This window comes from Lathyrus oleraceus, chromosome 3 (genome assembly GCF_024323335.1).
Source record: "Lathyrus oleraceus cultivar Zhongwan6 chromosome 3, CAAS_Psat_ZW6_1.0, whole genome shotgun sequence".
Taxonomy (NCBI): Eukaryota; Viridiplantae; Streptophyta; class Magnoliopsida; order Fabales; family Fabaceae; genus Lathyrus; species Lathyrus oleraceus.
The window spans coordinates 212,426,105-212,453,206 of record NC_066581.1 but is presented as its reverse complement, the minus strand read 5'-3'; the positions used below and the strand labels follow the sequence as shown (position 1 = coordinate 212,453,206).

General features: G+C 36.3%; 1 protein-coding gene across 1 annotated transcript; it reads right to left on the bottom strand.

Annotated features, from left to right (window-relative positions):
• Nucleotides 1-1,387: 1,387 nt before the first annotated feature.
• LOC127130478 (uncharacterized) lies at nucleotides 1,388-5,007 on the bottom strand. Its single transcript, XM_051059484.1, has 6 exons — nucleotides 4,872-5,007; nucleotides 4,662-4,751; nucleotides 3,878-4,084; nucleotides 3,416-3,696; nucleotides 2,863-3,106; nucleotides 1,388-2,274 (listed from the first exon to the last, which is right to left on the bottom strand). Exons 1-6 carry the CDS (start codon nucleotides 5,005-5,007, stop codon nucleotides 1,796-1,798), a joined length of 1,437 nt encoding a protein of 478 aa, XP_050915441.1. The 3' UTR covers nucleotides 1,388-1,795.
• Nucleotides 5,008-27,102: the final 22,095 nt, after the last annotated feature.

Genomic DNA, 27,102 nt, shown 5'->3' with positions numbered 1-27,102 from the left:
TGTGTCGAAGCAGGTTGATCAACAGAACAAGGAAGTGTCGAATCACCTAATGTGTTGAGTTGTATTAGTGTGTCAAAGTATCGAAGCATGTTGTTTCAGACATGATTTCGACTTAGGCCTATTTTTTTAGTAGTGTTAACTGTTTTTGCCTTTTATAGTTTTGGGCTTTGGCTTAGGGAGCAAGCTAACCTAAATCTATAAATAGAGGGAGTAACTCTTATTCTTGGGGAAAAAAAGAGAATAAAGAACTCATAACATTGTATTCACAGAATTTTGTAGTTGCAATGTGAATAAAGAAGTTTTTCACAGGTTGTGGGCAGAGAGAAACTCTATAGAAAATATTCTTTTTCTCCAACGTTCTTTTCTTTATTTCTCAATCGTTCTTTTCATTGTCATTGTGTGGTTGATAACAATCTTGTTCATCAAGATTGATTGAAATTTTTCATAGGTTGTGGTGGATTTTCAACAAAAATATACCTATTGAAGTTGCTAAAATACAAAACTTTCACGTAATGTCGATTCTCAACAAAAATATATTCACAAATCAAGTAAAAAAAATCAAGTAAAAAGGGGAAATTAACCTAATTTCTAAAATTGAATCATAAAGGGAAAATTAGAAAAACTGAAACAATACCCAGCGCCATGAATATTGTTGACCTAATATTCGACGCCATCTCTTGCCAATACAAACATCTCGCTGACGAAAGGAATTGACATTCTGTTTGAAAAGCGTTGAGGATTCAAAGTCATGTCTACAAATTGGAGAGAGAAAGTGTGATTGAAAATTCTGAAATCGTGTTTGGTTTTGAAGGTTTTTGTTGAGGATTGATCAAATTGGAATGTTTGATTATTAAACCGAATGTATTGACAGGTTTCTAGAACAACCCAGATCTTGAATGGGTTTTTAAAAATGATGATCATTAGTTAATGGTAAAATTATTCTTTAATTATTATTTTTAAGTTTTTGTGAAAAAATTTATCATACTCTACACGAGTTTAAATTATTTTATACGGTACAATTATATTCAAATATAAATTAAAAGTAATATTTATGTATCCAATGTCTCTATCTTTTAAAATAAGTAATAAAATGCAAAAGCAATTAATTATAAATTTAGTAATTGATTATAACACACTCGATCAGAGAATTTATACATTTAAGAATAAGGTGTCAATTTTGTGGTGAATATAGACTTATTTTTGTGAGATGTTGTGGTTTTAATGTTGTATTTGGTCTATAATTTTGCTGCTATTTTGGTCTCAGGGTATTTAAAATGTCTTATGCCTTATTTGTTTTAATGTTTATTACTTTGCTGCAATATGGGGTCCACGGGCAAAAAAATTGATGTTGTAAACAAAATATTTAAATTAAATATGAGTGTTAATATGTTTTTTTTGAAAAGAAATTTTTTATTAAGGAAAATCCACACAAAAGTAAATACAAGCAGAACTACAGAGTAGCAAAGAAAAACCAGAACAAGTGAAAATAAAGAGACACTCCTAAACTAGGCCAAAACAATAAACTCCCCAAATCCAAGATACTCCACACCACCAAAAATAGCATGAGAAGACCAAAGCTAAAATGCACAACTTGACAGCCACCAAACCTGAAAATTTGAAACCACACTGCACTGCTAAGCACCACAGCTCCAACAGAAAAAGACTAAGCCAATTACAAGCCGACCACACCACACAGCTCCAACAGAACAATATTAAGCCGACTGAGGTTGAAGCACACCACCAAAAAAAGGAGCAGAAACAATTCCCGAACAAAGCACACTCTAACCAGACCAGCCTAACCGAAATACACGCCAACGCAACGAATCTGACACGCGTCGGGACTGAAACATAACATGAACATACAACAGAAACAACACCAGAACCAGCAGAAATAGCTCGAGGACAACACTGCAGCGACTACAACAAACACCCGAGCGACGACACCCACCTGAGCAGAAAGCACAAAGCGACTAACACAAAAAGCTGAAATTATGATTTTGTAATGCCTATGCAGGCCCTTGGATCTACATGACATTGAGCTAAATTTAGCTTCAAGTTGATTAGATTTGTGGACAACCACCTCCTTGTTACCAAACAGCTTGTCGTTCCTGGCTTTCCATATACTCCACACACATGCGAACCAAATCACGCCTAAGTTTGAAAACGAAGCCCTTCCACCTCCAGCCAACCCTTCAAATTGAGATAAGTGAGCCAATCTTTCTCTGTGCAGGGTCGTGTTGATCCTAAGCCATTTGCAAACGTTATGCCACAAACCTGCAAAAAACGTACACTCAAAAAACAGATGAGAGGCTGTTTCTACACTTCCGCATTCTCCGACACAATTGAGGGCACCACACCCAATTATACCCCTACCGAACAGGTTATCCTTAGTAGAAATCCTATTCTGGAATAGCCTCCAAACAAGGCAAGCCATCTTCAACGGGATCGATTTGTGCCAAGCCTTAGACCGTAAGGGATTAGTATTGTCGGTAACAGTAGACAGCAAATCCCTATATCATTAACAGAATAAAAACTAGCATTTTCCCACTCTCCTAAGTCTATTCCTAGAACGTCATTCCACCACTTTAAGCCTCTTCTACTATCAATTCCAATAAGGTCCTTTAGTCTACCATATTTGTTGATCAAAGCATTATACCACAAACCACTCCTTTCCGTTTTAATTTTCCACTTCCATTTACCTAAAAGAACCATCTTGAAAATTTTCAAATTTCTAACCCCCAACCCCCCTTCATCTATAGGCCTACACACTTTCTCCCATTGAACCTAGTTAGTTTTCCTCTCATTCTCACTCCCACCCCACAAAAAATGTTTGAAAAATCGAGTCAAGCTTAGAGATAACACCTGTCGGAGCTTTGAAGAACAAGAGAAAGTAAGCCGGAAGAGCATAAAGGACAGATTTAAGGATCACCACTCGACCACCACTTGATAGATGTTGATTCCTCCATCTTGAAAATCTTAATTTAACAGCTTCTATCACAGGATTCCATGTTACTAATCTCTTAGAATTGACTCCGATTGGGAGTCCAAGGTATTTGAAAGGAGTTGAGCCCGTCTTGCAATTCAATAAGTTTGCTGCTACTTCAATCTACCTTTGTTGAATATTTACCCCCACAAGGCTCTTGTTAAAATTCACCTTAAGTCCTGACATAACTTCGAAAAGCAGTACGTTTGCCTTTATCAATCGGATATTAGACCAATTTTTTGCCCCTATTATTAGCGTGTCATCCGCAGATTGCAGGTGAGAAAACTGATCTTAACCGTTCTCGAATTTGTACCCATTGAATTTACCGTTATCCACCGCTTTTTTCATTAGCATATTAAAACCTTCAGCAACAATGAGAAATAAAAATGGTGAAATAGGGTCTCCTTGTCGTAAACCTCGCTCCATTCTCACTTCCTTGGTCGGGCTGCCATTAACAAGCACTGATACATAAGAAGTTTTGAGGCATTCTATAATCCACCTTCTCCATTTATCGTGAAATCCCATCTTTAACATCACAAAGTCGAGGAAGTTCCAGTCCACCGAGTCGTAGGCTTTCTCAAAATCTACTTTAAACATTATCACTTCTTTTTTCCTGCTCCTAGCTTCATCCACAATTTCATTTGCGATTAAAATCCCGTCCAGAATCTGTCTATCAGATATGAAGGCAGACTGAGGCTCCGATATCACCATACCTATGAATTTTTTAATTCTGTTAGTAAGAACTTCAGAAATCACCTTATAAATGCACCCTATCAGCGAGATTGGCCTGTAATCCGAGATTTGCACCGGATTTCTCTTCTTAGGAATCAACACTACTAAGGAACTGTTGGCACCCTTTACTATTCTTTCATTTTCATGAAATTCTGCCATAACCCTCAATGAAGTCCTGTTTCATTTCGTCCCAAAATTCTTTCACAAAGCAAAACTTCACTCCTTCCGGACCTAGACTTTTGTCGCTATCACACTCCCATACAGCTCTTCGAACTTCTGATTCAGTAGATTCTCGCACCAGTTCTTCATTATGCTCTGCGCCAATAATTTTAAATTTTATATTCTCCAGAAACACTTTTACTCCACAAGCTGAATAATGATGTTTAAAGTGCTCAAAGATCACATTTTTAATCTCCTTCGCCTCCGTTATACTTCTTCCATTCACAGACAAACATAATTATGGTAACCTTGCACATCCTTCCAACATTTCAGCATGCGAAAAGATTTTGGTCCCCAATCTTGAACTGAGTCGCAAAGCATAATGGGACGGTGATCAGATAATTCCTTATCTAGACACCACTGGATACAATGTGGCCATGTTGTCATCCACTTGTCGGAGAAAAGGAATCTATCAATCTGCTCATCACTGAACCCCCAGTTCTCGACCACGTGAACCTTCTGCCGTGTAATGGAAGATCTACCAGCTCTGCCTCTACTATGAACTCATAAAATTCTTCTATCTCGCCCCTTCTATCCGATTCACTACCCCCTTTTCTTTATGACTTATCTCTTATAGCATTGAAGTACCCCATTAAGCAAACACTTTCACCTTTCTCCCCTTTCATTCTAAACGTTAATTCCCTCCACATGGTTGCTTTTCTTCTGCCGTCACAGGGAGCGTAAACATTAACAAGGTTGACTTTTGTTTTGTCCTCCCCCCACTCACCTTCCAGCCATAAGACGTGTTCCATCAACTGCTTTCTCCGAATTGAAAAAGTATTACTATCCCAAATAACCAATAGCCCTCCAGATCTACCTTATGATAGTTTGAAAGCGAAATCGAAGTCGTTAGAACCCCACATCAAGTAACACAAAGCTCTATTAATAAACTCCATCTTTGTTTCTTGGATACAAATGAGATTAGGTTTCTGTTTACGAATTAAATTTAACATTTCCTTCTTCTTAGCCAGCCCTCCTAAACCTCTAATATTGTAACTGATCAGCTTCATAATCACGATTCTAGCTAAGGCTCCCCTAACCACTGCAAACCCTACACGTCTAAATTGTTCCATTTCCCCCTATTCACTCCAAGCTCCATTCTTGAACAATTTCCCCTTCCTCCCCTTTACGAATTAAGCCAAAATTTTGCATAGATCCCACACATTTTTTGCTATTTCTTTAGCATCCCCAAAAAGTATTCTCCAATTGACCCTATCCATCTCACTCCCTACTAAGTTAACATCGGCAGAATTTAAAACCTGATTTTGTGAAGTTTTCCTTTGACTGCAAGTGCATGAATGATTCTTTTCTTTTCTTCTTTTCGCCCGGGCTTTCTTTTTTTCTCTAAGAATGGCACTCCTTTTTGTAATTTCGAGTTGGGCTTTGGATATGATCGAAGCTTTCGGTCTCTCTTTCAATTCAATATATGGGGGAGTAGGTTAGAAAATATATTATTTTTGATTTTATTATTGTCTTTAATATTATTTTTATTGTTTTTTTATTTTTCAAATCGTAATAATTATATCTTTACGTTTATAGCTAAGGAATAAAATATTAATGTTTTTATTTATTTTTTCTAATAAGGTATCAATAGCATTGGATTAGAGGTTACTGGAAAACTTTCATCAATCTATTTTTGTTCAACCAACCTTCTTACCTTATCCGATTCACATACACGTTTAGCCTCTTATGGCGAATAACAACAACAAGTACCATTCCCCATCACAAGTCTACATCGGATCCAACCATGGAGAACAACTGTGACCTGAGTCAGTCGTTGGTCGCGGAAACGGTGTACGAGAGGAACCATCGGTGGTCATACACAATGGCAGTAATGACGGCAATAATGACGTACGAGAGGAACCGCTGATGTTCATAAACAACGGCAGTAAGGACGACAACAATGGAAACAAGAACAACATTGTTTTTTGTGACAGTTATTCCAACATAAGCGGTAATGATCAAGAGGGTTCTTCATACTCCCTCAAGATCAATATCCCTAAAATGAATGAGAATAACTATAATGAATGAACTGACAACAGTTGGTATTGGATAACAAAGGGAAACTTGGTTTCTTAATAGAAGCAGTAGGTGAACCGACAACAGGAGACCCACATTACAATCAATGGAAGTCGAAAAACTCCTTGATTATTGTGTGGCTGGTAAGCTCTATGGAAACTGGAATAGGTAAGTCTTACATGTTTTTACCTTCTGCAAAGGATGTGTGGGAAGCTGTTAAGGAAACATACTCTGATATTCAAAACTCCTCTCAAATTTTTGGTTTAAAATCAAAGTTATTGCATGCGAAACAAGGTGACATGAATGTAACTGCTTATTACAATGAGTTGTTGACACTGTGGCAAGAGTTAGATCTTTGTTATGATGACAATTGGAGGTGTACAAAAGACAGTTTTTTGTTTCTCAAGAGGCAAGAAAATGATCGTGTATTCATGTTTCTTGTTGGGCTCAATAAAGACCTTGATGAGGTAAGAGGTAGAGTTTTAGAAAAAATACTATTTCCAACTCTTCGTGAAACTTTTGCAAAAATAAGAAGGGAGGAGGCACGACAAGGAATTATGATGGGCAAGACACCACGAAGCTCTAAATCTTAAGACTCAGCTCTGGCTACTAGGAACCTTGACGAGGGAAGAAGGTCAGACAAAGTTCTTTGGTGTGATCACTGCAAGCACGAATGACATACACGTGAAACTTGTTGGAAGCTCAAAGGCAAACCTCCTAATTGGAAGAAGAAAAGTGGTTGTGCATTTCATGCTAGTATTTCTGATCAAGAGCAGCAACCCCCTCAGTCTCAGTCTCCACTCACTACGGTGCAACTAGATAAACTATACAAACTCCTCGAGTCTCCAACCCCTTCTTGCTATATAGCAACAAAAGGTAATTCTGCATTTCTTAGTGTCAGTCTCAGTCATACTTGGATAGTAGATTCAAGTGCCTCCGATAACATGACAGGTGAATCTACTTTGTTCTCTTCATATAGTCTATGTGCAGGTAATCAAAAAATAAAAATCGCAGATGGCTCTTTTTCAGCCATTGCAGGTAAAGGGTCAGTTGTGTTGTCTCCAATGTTAACTCTTAAAAATGTCCTTCATGTTCCAAATTTATCTTGTAATTTAATGTTCGTCAGTAAATTAGCCCAAGATATAAATTGTCAAACTAATTTTTTCCGATCTCACTGTATCTTTCAGGATTTGAACTCGGGGAAGATGATTGGCAATGCTAAGGAGAATGGAGGACTCTACTATCTTGACATTGGATCTGCATCATAACTACCTTCAAAAATAATAAATTCTTGCTTTGAGTCTTTTTCTGTTTTGAATAATAAAGATGACAACATTATGGTATGACATTTAAGATTAGATTATCCTAATTTTTGTTACTTAAAACACTTTTTTTCTAAGATATTTTACAATAAGAATTTTTCTTCGTTTAAATGTGAAACATGTGAGTTTGCAAAGCATCATCGTTCCCAATTTTCAATACAGCCTTATAAACCATCAAAACCTTTTTCTATTATTCACATTGATATTTGGGACCCTAACCGTACAAGTACGCTCTCTCTCAAAAAATGGTTTATAACCTTTATAGATGATCATATAAGAGTATGTTGGGTGTACTTGTTAAAGGGAATATCAGATGTTTGTCAGGCTGTAAAGATTTTTTTTCAATGGTGTGGAACCAATTTCAAACAAATATCCAAGTCTTTAGAAATGATAATGGCAAAGAATATTTTAACACTATCCTGGATGATTTTTTTCTAAAAAATGGGATTGCACATCTAATTTTATGTGCTAATACTCCTCAACAAAATAGAGTGGTCGAAATGAAAAATATACATTTACTAGAGGTTGCTAGAGCTCTACTTTTTTCGAATAAAATACCAAATTATTTGTGGGGCGAAGTTGTTTTAACAACTGCGTATTTAATTAACAGAATACCCTCTAAAATTCTCAATTTTCAAACTCCAATTAATGTCTTTGTCATACCCCGATTTTAGATCCATCTGCATTCATCCACTATGCATCATGCATTCATTTTAATATAAACCCTAATTCTCGTCTGAGGTCAATCGTTGACTTTCTGGTCAATTAGTTGACCAAAGTCAACCGTCCATTCCCAAATCCATATTGTCTCGATTTTGATAAACATTGGTCATTATATAGGCCTTTTCGATCATGGTGCTTTTAATTACCAAATGGAGTCTAATTTAAGTTATTTGACTTTTTAATTTTCAATTTGATTTTAATTTCAAATTAAGTCTAATTTCAAATTTCAATTTAATCTTAATTGTTTTTTTTACTAATGATTCAAACTCTAATTGATTTTAATTTTCAATAAATGTTAGAATTGATATCAAATTGATTTTAACAAATTATAGATTAATTTGATTTTTATTAGTTTTATTGGTTTTTGATTTTAAATTGACATTTAGAGTAGTCTTGGATTATTTCTAAAATCCATATCCATTTTTATAACCAAATATCCGTTTATCCATTAACCCTTTTAACAACCATATCCATCAAAATCCACTACACCATTTCTAGACTTTAAGTCAATGTATGACATTTAAAATCTTAACTTTTCATCAATCCACATTCATGTTTAAATTCATATTTAACAATAATGTCCAATAATTTTTCAATCACAGTTAGTTCCCAATTTTGGTTCAAACCAGTAATTCCAATCATAATGCAAATCTCAATAGAAATTTTCCATAACTATTCAATTTCAATTTCATTCAAATTCTAAATCTTAATATTCAAACATTCATAAATAAACTTTCCATAATAATTTCAAATTATATCATTCATCACATTCAAACCATCAAACTTTCATTCAATATATCAATAACCTTCAAACTTTCTATTCATTCCTGAAGCAAATATGTTCAAAATTACAATCGTTTCTAATTCCATCTATATACAATCCTATTACACAATCAGTATCCAAAACCTAATTACATGTTTATTTCTAAACCAATACCACTATACAACCACTACAATTTCTAATCCGAGGTTACAAGGTAACATTACCACGTACATCTCATAAACTACTTAACCATTACAACCGTTTCATCACACTTCAAATTCAATAATCTCATACACTTCTACTATTACACAACATGAGCCAATACGACAAAGTCCGAAACAGCTCCATTGCATTTTATCATCCAAGATTCCAAGCAAGCCCTGCATATTTCCAAACAGAAAAAGAATCGTTGTAAACACAATAATTCATAACAGTAAACCTTCATTTCAAACTCCTCACAACTAATCTAACCATTTTACAAAAACCACCAAGTGATTTTCCTCCTCCTAACAGAACCTTCAACCTACAACTAACTTCAACACATTTTTAACCAATTCCCAAATTTCATCCAAAATCACGACCAATATATAACCATGTTTCGCATAAATCCCATCCAACTTTCCTTGGTTCATCATCCAAGAGTCATGTTGGTTTGCTTTTACCGCGTTTCTTCATTTGCGGGCAACATTGCCCATGTTCAAGGTCATGTCCGCCAAACCTACAAAACCAACCAAGTCACGACCACGCATTAGCATATTACCATGAGGTTCAAGCAGAAGTAAGTCACATGTTCAAACAAGTTAATTCACAATGAACTTAGAAACCTATTACTGCTCTAGCATAAGTGTTCATCGAACCATTCATCCAACATGATCTTGTGACATACCATTTACAAGTAATCGTGTTACATGTTATGCAACATATGTGACAAACTCAGTTATGAAAACAAGACAGAACCAATGCATTCTAACCAAGGAAATGAAACAGTTCATGGAAAAACATCAAGCAATACATGACCGTTTTCCAACAACCTGCATAAATCAACTTGCACTAGCAGCAAATCATGCAATACAACTGAACAAGTTCACAAAATAACTAACAGGCTTCTGCGACACTTCAAAGCAAACGCAGAATCCACCTTCTGTCTCCAATACACAATCCAAACATCCAAAATGAACCTGCATAATACATACAAAAATAGCCATTTTATTACAACCCTGTTTTGTTTTCCAGCACATCACAGCAGTCCATATTTCGGTTACAAAAGCCATAACTAAAATTGAAAAGAACATAACAGGATTCAGAAAAAAACTCACCTTAACCTCTTAAACTAGTTTTGGTTTCTCCAATTTCCACAACAATGTATCGAAAGCCGCAACGGAACCGGCATCCAAAAAGCAACAACCTACAACAGTCCATAACACTTCAGTTACTTCCAACTTAACTAGACACCATTAAAACCAAACAGGCAGCAACACACATAATACAAACCTGCTACGAGTAATTAGGAAAACCATCACCTAAACCATCAAACCAACATGAGCTTCGAGCAACAGGTCCATGCAACCGAGCTAACCCACATCCTGCACTAGCTCAACATAACACAAACCCGATCACAATGCCCAAACCAGACCTGCAATGAGCAAAATCCTGCAGTTAATTCAGGCCACACGAACCAATTAAGACAACAAACAACGTGGTAATACAAAGTCCAATTGAGCAGTTAGAAGCAAAGCACATTCACATATCATGGTCAGGGTTGTGCCAATTAATCACAGTGTGAAGCATTGCCTATAGAACCATGTAAACTTACAGCAATAACCAAGAGCTCACCATCACATGTTGCAGCAAAACCAATAGGCTAGAAAATACCCATTCCACCAAGGCCGTGTACAAACCGAAGTTACTCATGCTTTCACTAAGTTTTCACTGCAGTAAACAAAGTAATTGGCAGCGGTAAGATTTCAAAAAATATCCCAAAAGAGAGTTGAGACAAAATTCAAAGAAGAAAGTTAGTTTTGTGTTACCTTCTCCGAATCCAAGCATCAAATAGGGCGACCAAAATCTGACAACCCTAAAGGGATTTCACAGAAACCCTTTTTTGATCTTCGTATACCAATCTGAAACCCTAAGTTGTGGGGATAAATAGGAGCGAAACGGGTGCTGTGATGAAGGGGCGACCACCACGAAACCCTAATTCGAAAACAGCAGAAAACCCTAATCCTAAAAAGGCGAAAAACCCTAGAGCTAGAAGAGTTGAGCGTCGACGGGGGGAAGTTTCAAGCATCATCATTACCGCCGGACCACCGCCAAAGGTGAGCTTTACTGCTTGAATCTCTTTAAAGCATTTGTTTTTTTGGCATGTAGAGTGAAAGTTTGTGGATGAGGTCGAGATTGAGAGATGGAATGAGCGCGAGAGATAGAGAGATGGCGGTTGAGAAAGAGAGGTGAGCGATTGAGAGAGAGGGTTTTGATAGTGAGAGCGTTTGAGAGGTGACGAGTGAGAGTGAGGGAGCGAGAGACTCTTCGTGAGGTAGAGGATGAGTTTCTGGGTTTCACTATGCATTTCTCTCGCATTCCCAGTACTCGTTTATTTATTTTTTTAAAAACAAGTATTTAAGCCACTTTAAGAACTTAACACATTTAGTATTCCCTTGCACATTTTATTAATTAGTGTTTGTTAATGTTGTTTAGGGTTCCCAATCCATAATCCTTTGGAAACCCAACATCCAGGCGACTAGGGTTTATTTTTTGGATTCCTCCATCGTTAATTGGTAGTCCAACAGACTATCTTATTTTAGTTTTATTTTTATTTTTAATTTGAATCTATTCTGGTTTATATATTCAGGTTGTTATTAAAGTAATAAATAACCATAAGTGGCCTAGTGGAGAGAAAGCGGTTTCATTTTCTTTAGTGGGAGGGGTTCGATACTTAGGAGTAACATATCTTTCATATTTTTACGCTTGCTATTTCATTTAGATTTTTTATAACTTCCACTATTTATTTTACTTTTATATTTCTATTTGATTAATTTAATTTAATTGTTAATTAGTTGTTAGATTTTAAATGTTAGTTTTTTTAGATTTTTTAACTGTTGACTTTTATTTGATATGGGATTTGGTAAGGTTAATTGATTTCCATGCGTTAATAAATTTAATTAGGTTATTAACATCTAGGTTCATACCTTTACCCACATAAATAATTATATTCAATTCACTAAACTTCCGATTTTAAATTCCACTAACTTTCCATAGTTTCGACATTTAAGTCAATTTCCTCCCATTAGAATCTATCATTCTCGTAGGAACTCGATTATAAACATAAAATGAACTCGATTATAAATATAAAATTAACTCGATTATAAATATAAAATGAACTCGATTATAAATATAAAATGAACTCGATTATAAATATAAAATGAACTCGATTATAAATATAAAATTAACTCAATTATAAATATAAAATGAACTCGATTATATATATATATATATATATATATATATAATTAATTCGATATACATATAAAATGGTAAAATTAATTTTATCCCTATGACAATTTTATTTAAAAAAAAAACAACGAAAGAAGAGGACCATTCGAATCTTGCATTCCAGTGGGAACCCTCGAATAATCCGTCCCGAGTCTCACGTTTTGAATCAACCGTTCGTTCTTTTCTTGCGTTCTTAAAACACTCAATAATTAACTTGGACAAAGAAAAGGACCGTTGGGATCAAGCATTCTGGTGTAACCCTTTGAATAGTTGATTCTCATCAAGTGTTCGTTGTCCAAATAATTTTCTTAAATAATTCAAATGAAAAAGGACCATTGGAATCTAGCATTCTAGTGGACCCCTGAATTTTTGATCTTAGGGCTTATGCCTCACTCATCAAATATTCGTCTTTCAAAAATACTTAATTCCTACCTTAACACTTTTTCAATAAAGATGGAAGTGGAACATGGTGTATACCGTGCACTCCTGAGATTAAGATTCAAGGTGGATGCCTTGCCTATCTTAGCTCTCGCCATCGACTAAAATTGTCAATGCGGTTTCTTCAAACCCTTTCTCAATCAAACCTAAAAATACTTAATCTTTATTAAACACTTTTGCCAATAAAGATGGAAATGGACCATGGTGTATACCGTGCACTCCTGAGACTAGGATTCGAGATGGATATCTCGCTCACCCAAGTTCTTGCCATTACTCAAAATACATCCAACCAATCAAACTCTTTTTCGCCGCCGTACGACTAATCAAAGAACCCTTTTCATAAATGAAAGATATATTGTCTTAAGGCGATGCAAAACAATGTTTCGGCCACGATTGTTGAGTCGAGATAAGTGACGCTTTTCCGAATGTAGATTTATAAATCCGTTCGATGTGTGGTATGCGTCCACTCCTCATCTATTTTGGGTAAAACAATGTTTTCGTCGTTTAATATAGTATAACTTTCGCTAAAATCGACCAACAAACAAACATTTTCTACCCAGAACTACGTAAGCCTTGATTTCTCTTTTGAGATACGTAGGAGCAGGATTTGTAAATCTTGTCAGGCCCACTAATAAAAAACTTAGGTTTAGTTCTTGGTTAAAAAATCCAAAAACATTTCTTCCCTCTTCTATTCTTTCTCTCCCTCATTATAACTTGAGAAGACTAACATAAGCTAACATTCAAAACGAAACTAACTAAACGGTTCCCGTTGAATACAACGGACGTGATGGGTGCTAATACCTTCCCTTTGCGTAACCGACTCCCGAACCCTGATATTGGTTGTGATGACCATAATCATTGTTGTTTTGTCTTGGGTTTTATCGATATTTCCCCTTTCCTTTTTAGGAATAAATAAAGTTCGGTGGCGACTCTGTTCAGTCCATCATTGCGAGCGTGCGATTGCGCTTCGCTTAAGGTCGTATCCCCATTTTTCAAGGTGCGACAGTCTTCAAAGAATGTTTTCCTTGTACTCATGTTTTAACTAATTTGACTTTAAAGATATTTGGTTGCACAACCTTTGTTCATGAACATAAAAATGTTGGAAAACTTGAACCACATGCTATAAAATGTGTACTCCCTAACCCAAAAAGGATATAAATGTTTTGATCCAAAAAATAAGAAAATGTTTGTCACTATGGAAGTTATTCTTTGAAAATAAACCTTTTTTTGATGACATTCATCTTCAAGGGGGGGAGATAAACGAAGACTCATTTCAAATTGAGGACATGAATTTTTTAAATAACTTATCTTTTCCAATATCATAAAACTCTGAGACTTTTACACCTGCACCAACAAAAATTGGCCATGATTCTCTATATGATCCTACTCCTATCATGAGTAAGGAACCTTGTGAATTTGAGCCTACATTTTCTCTTGTAGAAAACAATTAGAATCCTGAAAACGATGATAATGATGATCTAATTGAAATGCCATAAAATAATGAGTCACTTCAAGAAAACAAATTTGAATTAGGAAATAAGACTTGGAAAGGAAAGGTTTTTGTGAAAAAACACCATAAAGGAAATGACCAATCCACATCTCAACACTGCCAGGAATCTGAACCGGGGAATGATCAACTTCCTAACAAAAGTAAAGGTAAGTTTGTCTCTATTTCTGAGAGTCATATTTTGTATCCTGATGTAGATGATTCTGTTGCCATTAGAAAACCTGTCAAATCTTGCATTAAACATCCCATGTCCAACTCTATATCATATTCAAATTTATCTTCATTTATGTTTGTCTTCACCTCAAAATTGTCTAGTGTAGAAATTCCCAAAAATGTACAGGTTGCTCTAGAAATTCCAAAGTGGAGGGAAGTTGTACTTGAGGAGATGGAAGCTCTTGAAAAAAACAAAACTTGGAGTGTTACATCACTGTAAGATGGTTGGATACAAATGGGTGTTTATTGTGAAGTATAATTCAAATGGGTCAATTGAAAGGTACAAGGCTCTGTAGCGGGGTTTTCGTTACCTTTAGGTTTATTGACTAAACCAAAAGTAAACATATAATTCGAGTCTCCACCGCACTTTTATTTGTCCAAAGGAAAGGCTAAAAAGCGAACAAAAGCCAAGGTAAGAAGTTTTATCAAATCAAAAACTAATAAAAATGTCAGAGATCTGGGTAAGGGGGTTGGTTATGAAATGGGAAGGTTTTACGCACCCAAAACATCCTTAGTACTCTAAGGGAACCCTTTTGCAAATATGTGTTGTAGGTTAGTATTTGTGAAAATATGTGCAAAAGATTGGAGGGATGAGAAAAGAATAGATTATATTTACAAGTTTGTTGTTTGAATGGATGAACCCATTGCCTGCGTACCAATACAAAGGAGGATCAAAGCCTCATAGTTCAGGGTAAAAATCACAAAGATTGGTGAAATGATTTGATCAAAATCTTGAAGGTCTTTTGTTATCAAAGGGAGAAAACTCAACCTAAACCAACAATCCACCATGTGAGGAAGGCTTCAACATACTAGTGAGGGGTTAACCCTATAATAAGTATGGAAGACTTATAATCCTATCACTAAGGATGAAGTGAGATTTACATCAACCACTATAATAACTCAAACCTATGACTAATGTTTATGAAAAGGTTTAACAAAGGTGGCCATTGGAACCACAAAAACAACTTGAAGTGAGTTATATTTACAAATTAGATTTTATTTACAAAATGAAGTCAAAGTAGATTAAGATTTATTCACAATAAGTATTTATAAAAGAGTTTGAAAAGTCAAAGGCATAAGGCCTAGGTTTCTAGTTTGAAACAAAGTCAAAGTTTGCAAGAAAAGATTTTAGCTTGGGTTAGAGTGAGGAGAAGAAGAGAAGGGCTATTCCTAAAGCAAACAAAGATAAGAGGAGAAAGATAAAACCCTTGGAGTTCCTTTTCTTGAAATCATAGAGATGATTCAAGATGCTCCTTTCCTTCGGACTTAGCACACAATCAAGCAATCAAACAATTTAGATTCAAGCTCCTATGATCTCCATTTAACTTGTCTCTCTTATCTTGGCTACTCATGACAATGGTCCTCTTTACTATCTCAAGATGGAATCCCTATCACACAAGAGCAAACATCAAAAAGTTCAAAACACAATAAGGGGAATGGACAAAGAATAAGTTTAGATGAGAAGTCCTTTAAGATCAACTTTGAAATTTAGCATTCTAAAGGCATGAGGCCTAGTTGCTCTTCAACAAGTTTAGCATTCTAAAGGCATGATGCCTAGTTGCTCTTGAACTCCTTTAAGCATGGGTATGTCCTAGTTCTAAGTCCTTTCTCCTTTTTGCATTTGGTTCACACAAAACAAAGACAAAGCAAACACAAGATAACAATATATTTATATACAATAATGGGCTCAAATGAGCAAAAGAAAAATGACATAAACATAAAATATGTGCTCAAGTGAGCAAAATGAAAAGCAATATGAATAAATGAGCAAGAAATAAATGGCATTAAAAGTAAATTGCAAGAAATTAAATGCTCAAATTAAAGTTAGTAATTAGTATGGTTATGTTAGTTTGTCATAAGACAATTTAGCGCTATGTTAAGCAATCATAAGTGCACTAATGTAGTAGTCACACCTATTTGAGGTCGGTCAATAAAACTATAGGCAAATAAACACAAGTTATAGATCATGACTAGTAAGCCAAGCTCCACAAACTTGCCATGCCAAAACAAAAGGGGAAGGGCCTTGTATGGACTTTAGATTTTTTGCTTGACCAAGAAGCAACCTATCTTGGACACAAAACAACTCACTTGATCTTGGATCAAGTTGAGTTTGGTTTAGATCAAAGAAGGTTAAGCCTCTCATTTGTCAAGACCAACCATAAGACATTAATTCATTGGTCAAATTATGAAAATAAAGGGATGAAGATGAAATGGATGAAAAGAGAATTCAAGCATCAAACTCAATTGATCAAATATGAACCAAATCATCATCAATTAATGCCAAACAGAAAAGAAATGAAGATCACAAGTCAACAAGTCAACCATATTTTTTTTGGTATTTTTTGAATTAAAATAAAATGCAAAAATAAAATAATCAAAATATGGTTAAACCTCAAATTTAATTCAAATCAACTTCAACAAGTCCAATTAAATTCTCATAGGTCTAACATGGTCAAACAAACTTTGACAAATTTTCTCAACAATTTTGGAAATCAAAAACTATTTAAAAACAATTAAAAATAACACAATATGAATTAAAATCTCAAATAAATCTCAAATCAAATAAGAAATTGATGAGACTATTTTTCATTGACTTATCATTATCCATAGGTGTTAGGAAAATATTTTTGGATTTTTCAAATATCAGAAAGTAATTAAAAATGAATTAAAACTATTAAAAACCAAATAATTCACAAAAAATATTAAATGAAGTCACAAAAATAACTAAAAATCAAAATATGAAACTAGATTTTTCAAGAATTTTTTTGGCATTGGTCTCATATTTTTGTGACTTCAAATAAAATATTTATGAATTTTTGAAAATAAAAGGAATTAACAGAAATTAAAAGAAAATAAGAATAATAGGAAAATACGAAACCATCAAATCAATTCATTTATTGACGTGGCAAGAGATCAAAGACTCAGAGGCGCGGATGCATGGTGAACTCAAGTCAAGCGCGTAGCACATGACATTAAAACAAGTAATCACATTGGATGGTAAAGATTATAACATTTAGACACGATCCAATGGTTGTACAGCAAACACGTGGGGATGGTGGTGGAAACCACCATCTTCTCCGGCGATCCAACAAGTTCCGGCCACCACGCGCAGGGAAAAAGTTTGTAATGAAAATGAAATGTAAAGACGTCAAAATGAAGCTCAGGTGATGTACATCACCACTGTAACCATGGATCATTCTCACTCTTCCTATTTAGAGAGAATTGTGAGATGGAAGATCATGGTATGTCAACTAGAATGGCACGATTTGAACAATTAAGACCACCATTGGCCTGCCTCAAGTGAGAGGACTTCAGAAAACCTCATAAACCAAAGAAAATCACATTGAATTGTAAGATCTAGATCAAAAAAGTTTGAGGTTCTACCTCTGAAATGAAGCTTCAAATGCCATGAATTCTTCAAGATCTTGATCTGCTTTTGCTCTGGAAGTGTGATGGAGATGATAGGTTAAGGAATTGAGCTTTGAAAATCAACTAATGATGTTGAATTTCAAGCTTGAAAAAGAGAAAGAAAACTGAAAATTCCTTTAGTGAGGGTTGAGATTTCAATTCTGCAGCACTTCAGGTCTCCACTTGGTTGTGAAATGAATGAGAATGCATCTCTATTTATAACTGAAGAGGGTTGTAGAGCATGGTTCCCTCGTGTGCATGGGATTTGAATTCTCCTTGCATGGGCCTGTACAGGCGCATGTAAGGCCCAATGATGGGTGATACACCATGCTGAGATTAACTGGAAATGAATTAGACGCGTAATTGAGTGGAATTAGCTTGCACATGAAGTTTCAACATGAAATGCAAAAATGAACATAAATAGAAAGCTCTTCGAAACTCACACATGGAAAGTCCAAAAAAGTAATGTGAGTAATGGTTGGAAAGCCCTTGAAATAAGGAACAAAAGTCATGTTGGGCAAAAATTCAGTTGGCATTTGGAAATTAGTGAAAACTGGCTGTGAAAGTTTGGGCACAAAACATGTTTAAGTTCCCCTTTGAAAATTTTCACCAAAAGCAAGCCTCTTCAAGCCCCTCTGTTTCCATGATGTAAGCTTCAAATGGAAAAATCTCCAACATCAAAGTTGTTAATATTTTAAAGATAATCAATTTAGACTCAAATTTTGCATCATTTGGATTTTTCATGAAAAATTTATGGGCATTTGAAGTTGGGCACTTTTTCAAATTCAATGACTTAGGTCCAAAGTGACCTATAATGTTTTGTATTATCACATGTATTTATTTTAGGACTATGAAATTTTGTCCAACATAACATTTGAAGTAGATATCTTAATATTTACAATGCATTTTGTCTCACCTCAAAATCATAAAAATTAAGGAAGTTAGGTCCTTGGGAAGTTGACCCAAAATTAGGGTTTCAATCAAAATGACCTATAATGTTTTGAAATGAATGATGACCTTCCAAGTTTCAAATGGATTTTTGATGAACATAAAAGTTGTTCATATGGTTCTTAAGAACATTTTCTATCTTAGGTTAATCTTCATTTAACAAACACATCACAAGTTGTATCTCAGTGATTCTCAGTTTAGTCAGATGACTTGACTGGTCAACTTTTCAAGGCCAGACTTCCAATCTTGATGAATGAATGATTGAGGATCCTCAAATAGGATCATATATGCATAAAATAATGAATGAAAGAACTTCCATTGATTAAATTTGATCATACGTTGAGGTTGCTTCATGAGCAAGGCACAGTCAAAGCACTGTTGAATTAGGGTTTCCTTGGGAAACAATCCTCAAGCCCTTTGGGTTATCTTGATCAAATTGGCAAATTGAGATACTTGGGAGACATATATGATGATTTGGAGCTTTGTGGACCATTGTCATGTTTTTTCTCATCTTCATCTAGCCACTTCATTGAGCTTAGGAGCCTCCTAGGAGCATGGGAGCACATGGCACTTGAGCTTCAAAACAAAAAGAGTTAGTGACATATTTTTGTGCTTTTGGTTAGTAATCAAAATAATAAAAGCAATAATATACAATACAAGCATGCTTGGTGGTCTCAAACCACTCACACAAATCCCAATCCTAGGGTTAAGGAGCCAAACATGCTATGATCCTTGAGGCAATGCATTGAGCAATGATATGATGCCATGAAGGATCTTAGGGTCAAAATTAGGGTCTTATAGATGCCCCTATTTAAGGTCATTCTAGCCGGAGATATGAAGGTTAAAATCTTCGTCTCGACGTAGTAGAATGGGCTTAAATAATGACAAAGAGATGAATTTTGGTCCCTAAGAGACCTCATGATGCAAATGTTTGCATGCAAAATAAAATCTTAATGGTGAATGATTTCCACAAAGGAAAAGAAATCAGAAGAGACTGAAAAATCCATAGGAGTAACACACTCACTAGGGAAACAGAGACTCTATGGGGAAACAAGAAAAAATGCGTGAGCAGGTCACGACTTGGAAAACTTGCTAGGAGACACGAAGGGATTCCACGAAAATAAATCGATGGAAAGACTCGAGCTGACACAAAAATACGTGTTTTGGGGAATATGCCAATACATCAAAATTATCCATAAAGGACATATCAGATAAAGATCCGGACTTAGACAGGGATGTCCATAAAGGACTCAGCTGAAGACGAAACTATGAGATATTACCGGCTACCGGGTAATAAACTCAAAGGGAAACATATTGTCAAAGCATCGGTTACTGGGTGAGAGAACAACATGCTTAGGGATAAAGAGTATCTAAGACCGGTATAAGGGTGAGAGATATCAATCATCCGAAACATTTGAAGAGGACCCAAAAGGCGCATCTCAACTTAGGAGAATCTGACTCCACAGGGGACAAAAGTCATAATAGGGAGCAGAAGGAAGGAACACCAGGGATACCGGTTACTGGGCATATAATAGGCGACCAACTAGGCGTGAATTAGGAACATATCCAAGACACTCATCATCCGAAAGGAGGGCTGAAAAAGCAAACTCGACTTACAGGATGGGCATTAGATTCCACAAAAGATATACGAATCTTACTCAACTAGGGAAGAAGAAGACTTCGACTGAACAACGCATGAGATATATTATCTATTACCGTCATAACATAGATAACATACTCACATGGAAGATTATCCACAACCGGTTACTGGGTTAATGAAGGATAAATCGACCGAAAAGAAAGGACATCGGGATAGCGGTTACTAGGTATATAATGATGACCAATCAGAAGGAGAAACAATCATTACCAAACAAGAGTAAATGAAAGATGACTCGCAAGGGATAAATTGCCTGACAAAAGCAATCATCCAGGAGATATATCACCAGTTACTGGGTGGTATACTCAAACAAAAGGAATATCAATACCGGCTACTGGGTAAAGATAACCAACAAAGATGGGATTACATCTACCGGTTACTGGGTAGAAAACCACAAAAATATGCTAGGGAAGAAGGTAACCAATTACTGGTTACTGAGCAATTGAACAACTGAACCACAGGGAACTGCAGGGTATAACAAGAAAGGAGTCAGTCTAGGAACAAACTAGAAAGACACAATTAAACAAGACTCGACCCGATGAGGATATAACTCAGGGGAGTAATTCCATCCCAATACACAATTGGGGAATAAACTGAAACAATAATCATCCACGAGGACATAACTCAGTGGGGAAGGAAGAATAAAGATATACACTTTCTGCTTACGGGGCCGACTCTATATGGAGAGATCAGACACGAGCATCTGTTTGGGGAAGAACATTTCACCAACAGCAGAAAATAACAAACAAAGATATATAGCAAAGAATGCAATCATGAATATCTGGAGGCTAGGATTATGCATGTATATGCATGATTTATGTATGGTTAATGCTGACAGACAGACATATCTAACACAAACAGGCTTAAGAGCCACGAACGGGCATCCGACGCAACATCTCAAAAAGTAGGGCAAGGCCTACAAGAGAATTCAGTTCCGGTGAGGATGCATCAAACGCTGGAAGACACCGATCACAACTGGGGATGAGCAAAGTCACAGTTGCCAACCGCCCGGGACTTCTCATCAGATCTCGAGAACAGGTATCCGAATATCAATAAGATCTGTCGTAGAAGAAAACTCTACTGGAGAACCAACGCCAAATGGATACCCATCCATCAAAACAAATCTTTTTAATTACTGGAGAGACCAACTCTGCTAAGGGGAGAAAGAACAATTTTCTCCGTTAGGGAAGGAAACAACACATCTTCCTCATCATTTCTCACTACTCAGAAGAAATCTTCAAACACGGAGGGGATACAAATTATCAAACTCGGGTCAAGCAAACCTGCAGGGGATGAACTGTAGGCAACCCTCGAAGGAAACTGCCTTGACTGAGGGGATCGAAAACAAATCCTTCGTCAACACGTGTCATGCTGGGGATGAAAAGGGAAACAAGCCCTTCACCGACTGCTCTAGATAACTCCTTGCTGAGGAAACAACTGAAAGCTGATGAAGAGGATATAAACATGCCAGAATCTTACCTTTTGGAAATCGTACTATCCTTGGGAAAGCACTAAGGACATTCCATCTATCCTATTAGTCATTGTGAATGTTCACTTTGTTTAAAAAAAAACAGTTTATAAAAACTTTATTCGTTTAAAGTAATGATATTCATCAGTTAACAACATGCAAACATTTGTTAAACAGAAACAAATAAGAGTGCCAAGAATTGGATAAAGGCTCAAATTTATTTGATAGAATGGTGGTCCGCAAATGGCGAGACTCCATGGATCTTTACAAATTTGAAATTGGTGATATACATGGAAAAAGGGATACATTGAACATAATGACCATTTCTCCACCAACTCTGAATTCACTATATTTGATGCTTCGGTTGACGACGACTGAGCGAGAATCTTTGACAGATGACAGCTGTAGAGCAAAGTCTTGTCAGGATGCAGTTACTTGCCAAATCCCTAATTTTTGCCTAGATTGCCCCGGGAGGAGGTACTCCATCTAGCGGGATATGTATTTTTTTTATGTCTCTAAGTTTTTCCTGGATCGCCCTTTCGGGTTTTCGATCCACCGAGACGCTCATTTTTGCCTAAGCCGCCCTTTCGGGTTTTCAACTTGGCGAGCTATTCTGTTTTTTCATTTTTTAGGCGAAGTATTTCTTGACTGCATTTGAATTCACATGATGAGTGAAATCCTCACCATCCATAGTTGTAAGCAACAAAGCACCGCCTGAAAAGGCTCTCTTGACAACATACAGACCTTCATAGTTTGGAGTCCACTTGCCCCTGGAATCGGGCGCGAAAGACAAAACTTTCTTGAGCATAAGGTCACCTTCTCGGAACAGACGAGGATTGACCTTTTTATCAAAGGCTTTATTCACCCTTTGCTGATACAATTGACCACGACACATGACAATTAATCTCTTCTCTTCAATGAAATTCAGTTGGTCATAACGACTCTGAACCCATTCAGCCTCAGTCAACTTGGCTTCCATCATTACTCTCATTGATGGGATCTCAACCTCCACGGGGAGCAGAACCTCCATGCCATATACAAGAGAGAAATGGGTTGCCCCTGTTGAAGTGCAGACAGATGTACGATAACCATGCAAAGTAAATGGCAACATCTCATGCCAATCTTTGTATGTAACAACCATCTTCTGAATAATCTTCTTGATGTTCTTGTTTGCAGCTTCAACAACCCCATTCATCTTGGGTCTATAGGGAGAGGAATTATGATGTGCGATCTTGAACTCGCTACACATCTCTTTCATCATTTTATTGTTCAAGTTAGATCCATTATCAGTAATGATCTTATCTGGCACACCATATCGACATATGAGTTGATTCTTGATAAACTTCACGACCACCTGCCTGGCCACATTTTCATACGATGCCGCTTCAACCCACTTGGTGAAGTAATCAATAGCTACGAGAATAAAACAGCGACCGTTCGACGCCTTAGGTTAAATCATGCCAATCATGTCAATTCCCCACATGGCGAAAGGCCATGGTGAGGAGATAACATTCAGAAGTGTTGGGGGAACATGAATCTTATCCTCATAAATCTAACACTTGTGGCATTTCTTCACATATTTGCAGCAGTTAAACTCCATTGTCAACCAATAGTAGCCTGCTTTCAACATCTTCTTTGCCATGACATGTCTATTGGAATGAGTACCAAATGAACCCTCATGGACTTCAGTCATCAACAGGTCTGCTTCGTGTCTATCCACGCATCTGAGCAGAACCATGTCAAAATTCCTCTTATAAAACACATCACCGTTTAGGTAGAAACTGCCAGATAATCTCCTCAAAGTCTTCTTGTCTTTAACCGATGCCCCAGGCGGGTAAATCTGACTCTGAAGAAGACACTTGATATCAAAATACCATGGCTTATCATCTTTTACTTCTTCAACTGCAAACACATGAGCTAGTCTATCCAAGCGTGCACGGTAATATTGGGGACTTCATTCCAATATTTCACTATAATCATTGAAGCAAGCGTAGCAAGAGCATCTGCCATCCGATTCTCATCTCGAGGAGTATGATGGAAGTCAACCTCAGTAAAGAAAGTTGAAATCCTCCTTGCATAATCTCTATATGGGATGAGGCCAGGTTGATTCGTCTCTCATTCACCTTTAATCTGATTAACAACAAGGGCCGAATCACCATAAACATCAAGATGTTTGATCCTAAGATCAATACATTCTTCCAAACCCATAGTACAAGCCTCATACTCTGCCATATTATTCGTGCATTTGAAAGTTAGCCTTGTTGTAAAAGGAAAATGTGTGCCTTGAGGAGTAATAATCACTTCCTAAATACCATTTCCATACTGATTAACAGCGCCATCGAACACCATACCGCATCGAGAACCAGGCTCTGGCCCTTCATCGAGCGTAGGCTCATCACAATCTTTCATCTTTAAATACAAAATCTCCTCATCAGGGAAGTCGTACTGCATAGATTGGTAATCTTCAATTGGTTGATGTGGCAAGTGGTCAGCCAAGATACTACCTTTAATAGCTTTTTGAGCTCGATACTCAATATCATACTCGGATAATAACATCTGCCAACGGGCAATCCTCCCAGTTAAAGCAGGCTTCTCAAAGATATACTTGATCGAATCCATTTTGGATATCAACCAAGTCGTATGATTCAACATATACTGGCGTAAGCCCTTAGCAGCCCAAGCCAAAGCACATCATGTCTTCTCAAGCATTGAGTACCGAGACTCACAATCAGTAAACTTCTTACTTTAGTAGTATGTAGCACCTCAAATTTGCACCTCCCTTTTTGTACATACATTTCCATGATTAGGTCATTAACATTACATAGTCCACTGCATAGCATTGCATTGTCCTTTGCCCAAGTGCAAGTCATCAGTCAAGACTGGTCAGGAGATCCAGTCAAGCAAGCAAGCAAGTGCATTTCCTATTGAAGCAAAGCCCTAGGGTTGGTTCATCAAGTTCATATGACCTAGGGATCATTTTGAAGTGGTTTGGCCAAAGGTTAGATGCTCAGAAGTCAACAGTCAAGCTGGATTTCATTTGAAACCCTAGAAAGTCAACTATGGTCAACTGTGCATGAAATCATGGATTTGAAGGTGAGAGATGGTTTGAGAGGCCTCATTCATGTCCATACAAGTCTCATTTGTCATGTCAAAGATCAAAATTGAAGAATTTGAGGTCAGATGGAAAGTTTCCAAAAATAGTAAGTGACCTGTAATTTCAAACTGCCAAAAATGGAAAGGTCTTCTCCTCAAATTTACATGTCCAAGCAAGCTTCAAATGAAATTTTGTCCAACATGAAAGTTGAATATCTTGCTCTCACATTTTCAAAAAGTCCAAGAACATGAATTTCCCATGTGTGGTTAAGAAATTATGATCAAATCATTGTCAATGGATTTTGAACTTCAAGCTTGGATAACTTTCACACCACAAGGCCAAATGGAGTGGGTTTTTTTGCTACAATCTTGTCTTAACATGCTCTATCATAATCATGCATTACCATTCATCAAATCTCATCATAAAAAAATTGGATTTTCCACTTGATTTGAATTTGGAAATTGGAGGGAAAATATCAATTTTGAAAACAAGCATTTCCCACACTTCCAAGCATGGCATTTGGTGTCTACATGATATTTGGAGTGTGTTTGATTAACAATTCGTGTAATGTAGAAACATTTCATGCATGAGGGTGTTTTGACCAAATTTTGCATTACACTTGCATTTTCCCTAATCACTTTGGTTTTGGCTAATCATGCTTAACAAACCTCATTAGCAAACCATATATATTGCTAATCATAACAGAAAACACAATTAACATTCATTCTTGCTCAGATCTAGATCAAAGTGAAAAATCTCCAAAACTTTTTCTCTCAACTTTTCAGCCAAATTCTCCAAAAACCTTGCCTGATTCTTCATTGATTCACCATTCACACGCATTGCTGAAGAAGATTGAAGCAAGAATCATCCATTTTCGTGTTGTTTCAAGAGTTGTCAAAGTAAGCTTCATCAATGGAAAATGCGAATTTGAGCTACATCCAGCATCATTGAGCTTCGATTCTTCACTCATTCATCTGCTGGAGCTTTGAGGATCATCTGTTTCAACATTCCAAAGCCAGAAAACCACGATTCCATTACTGCTCTTCAATTAAGGTCAGTTTTCGATGATCAAGATTCATGAAATTGTGCTATGTGTTTGGTAGATCTTGGATTGTAGAGTAGTCTGAACTTTGTAGAATTGAATTTCATCAAGAAACGAGGAAGTTATGTGGATTGCAATTTTGATGTTCAAATCTTATTCTGCTCGATCCATGTTTAATAGTAAGAATTAGGTGAAATGGATTTGAGATTGTTGATGTGCATGCTAAGACGAAGCTATTGATGTATCGTTTGTTGATTTCTGTGAAAAATATTCATATGCTGGAAATTTTATGAAGAACAATGAAGAACCCTAATATTTCAATTCCAGAACCCGTGGTTGATCTGCCTAGGCCATGTTTGCATGCGAAATCTTGTTATTGCACATGTATTGGGCCAAGTGTTATGTTTTGGTTGGCTAGCGTTTCATTTAAATGAAACGCAGTTTAGTGTGGCGCGCTGATTCAAAAACCAACATGGTTCGATCCTGGTCCATGGCACTTTCCATTTGGCCTTTTGTTTTTTTCCACCATATGCTTCACATGTTCATGCTTGGTTTCACATGTTTTTTTTATTTTTTTTTCCACATATGAAAAATCATAACTCCTAAAATAATTGTCCAATTGAGATGAGATTTTTTGTGCAATGTTCCTTGTAATGTCTACTATTTTATGGTGATTTTTCCAGAAATTGTGCACGTGTGGTTTCTTATTTTGGCTAGGGAATGTTCACATGTGTTCTTTCATGTACCTTGCTTACCATTTTGCTTGTGAAATGATGATGCTTAATTCAATGGAGCTGAAAATTTGCATGCTTAATATAGACACCTTTAGAGATTTTTTGGTATAGACTTTGTGATTTTATCATTTTTGGTTGATGAGATATGCTCTGTTGAATGGAGGTGTGACAATTTGTGTCACACCATTTCTTGTCCAATTTTCTTATTTTATTTACCATGCCTATTGAATGCCAAATGCTCTGAATTTTTGCATGATGATACTTCTGGATGTTAGTATTGCTTGTGAAGTTTTGTAGAATTTTTGAGTGCTTTTCCAATTTATTTGAGAATTTCTCTTCTGTT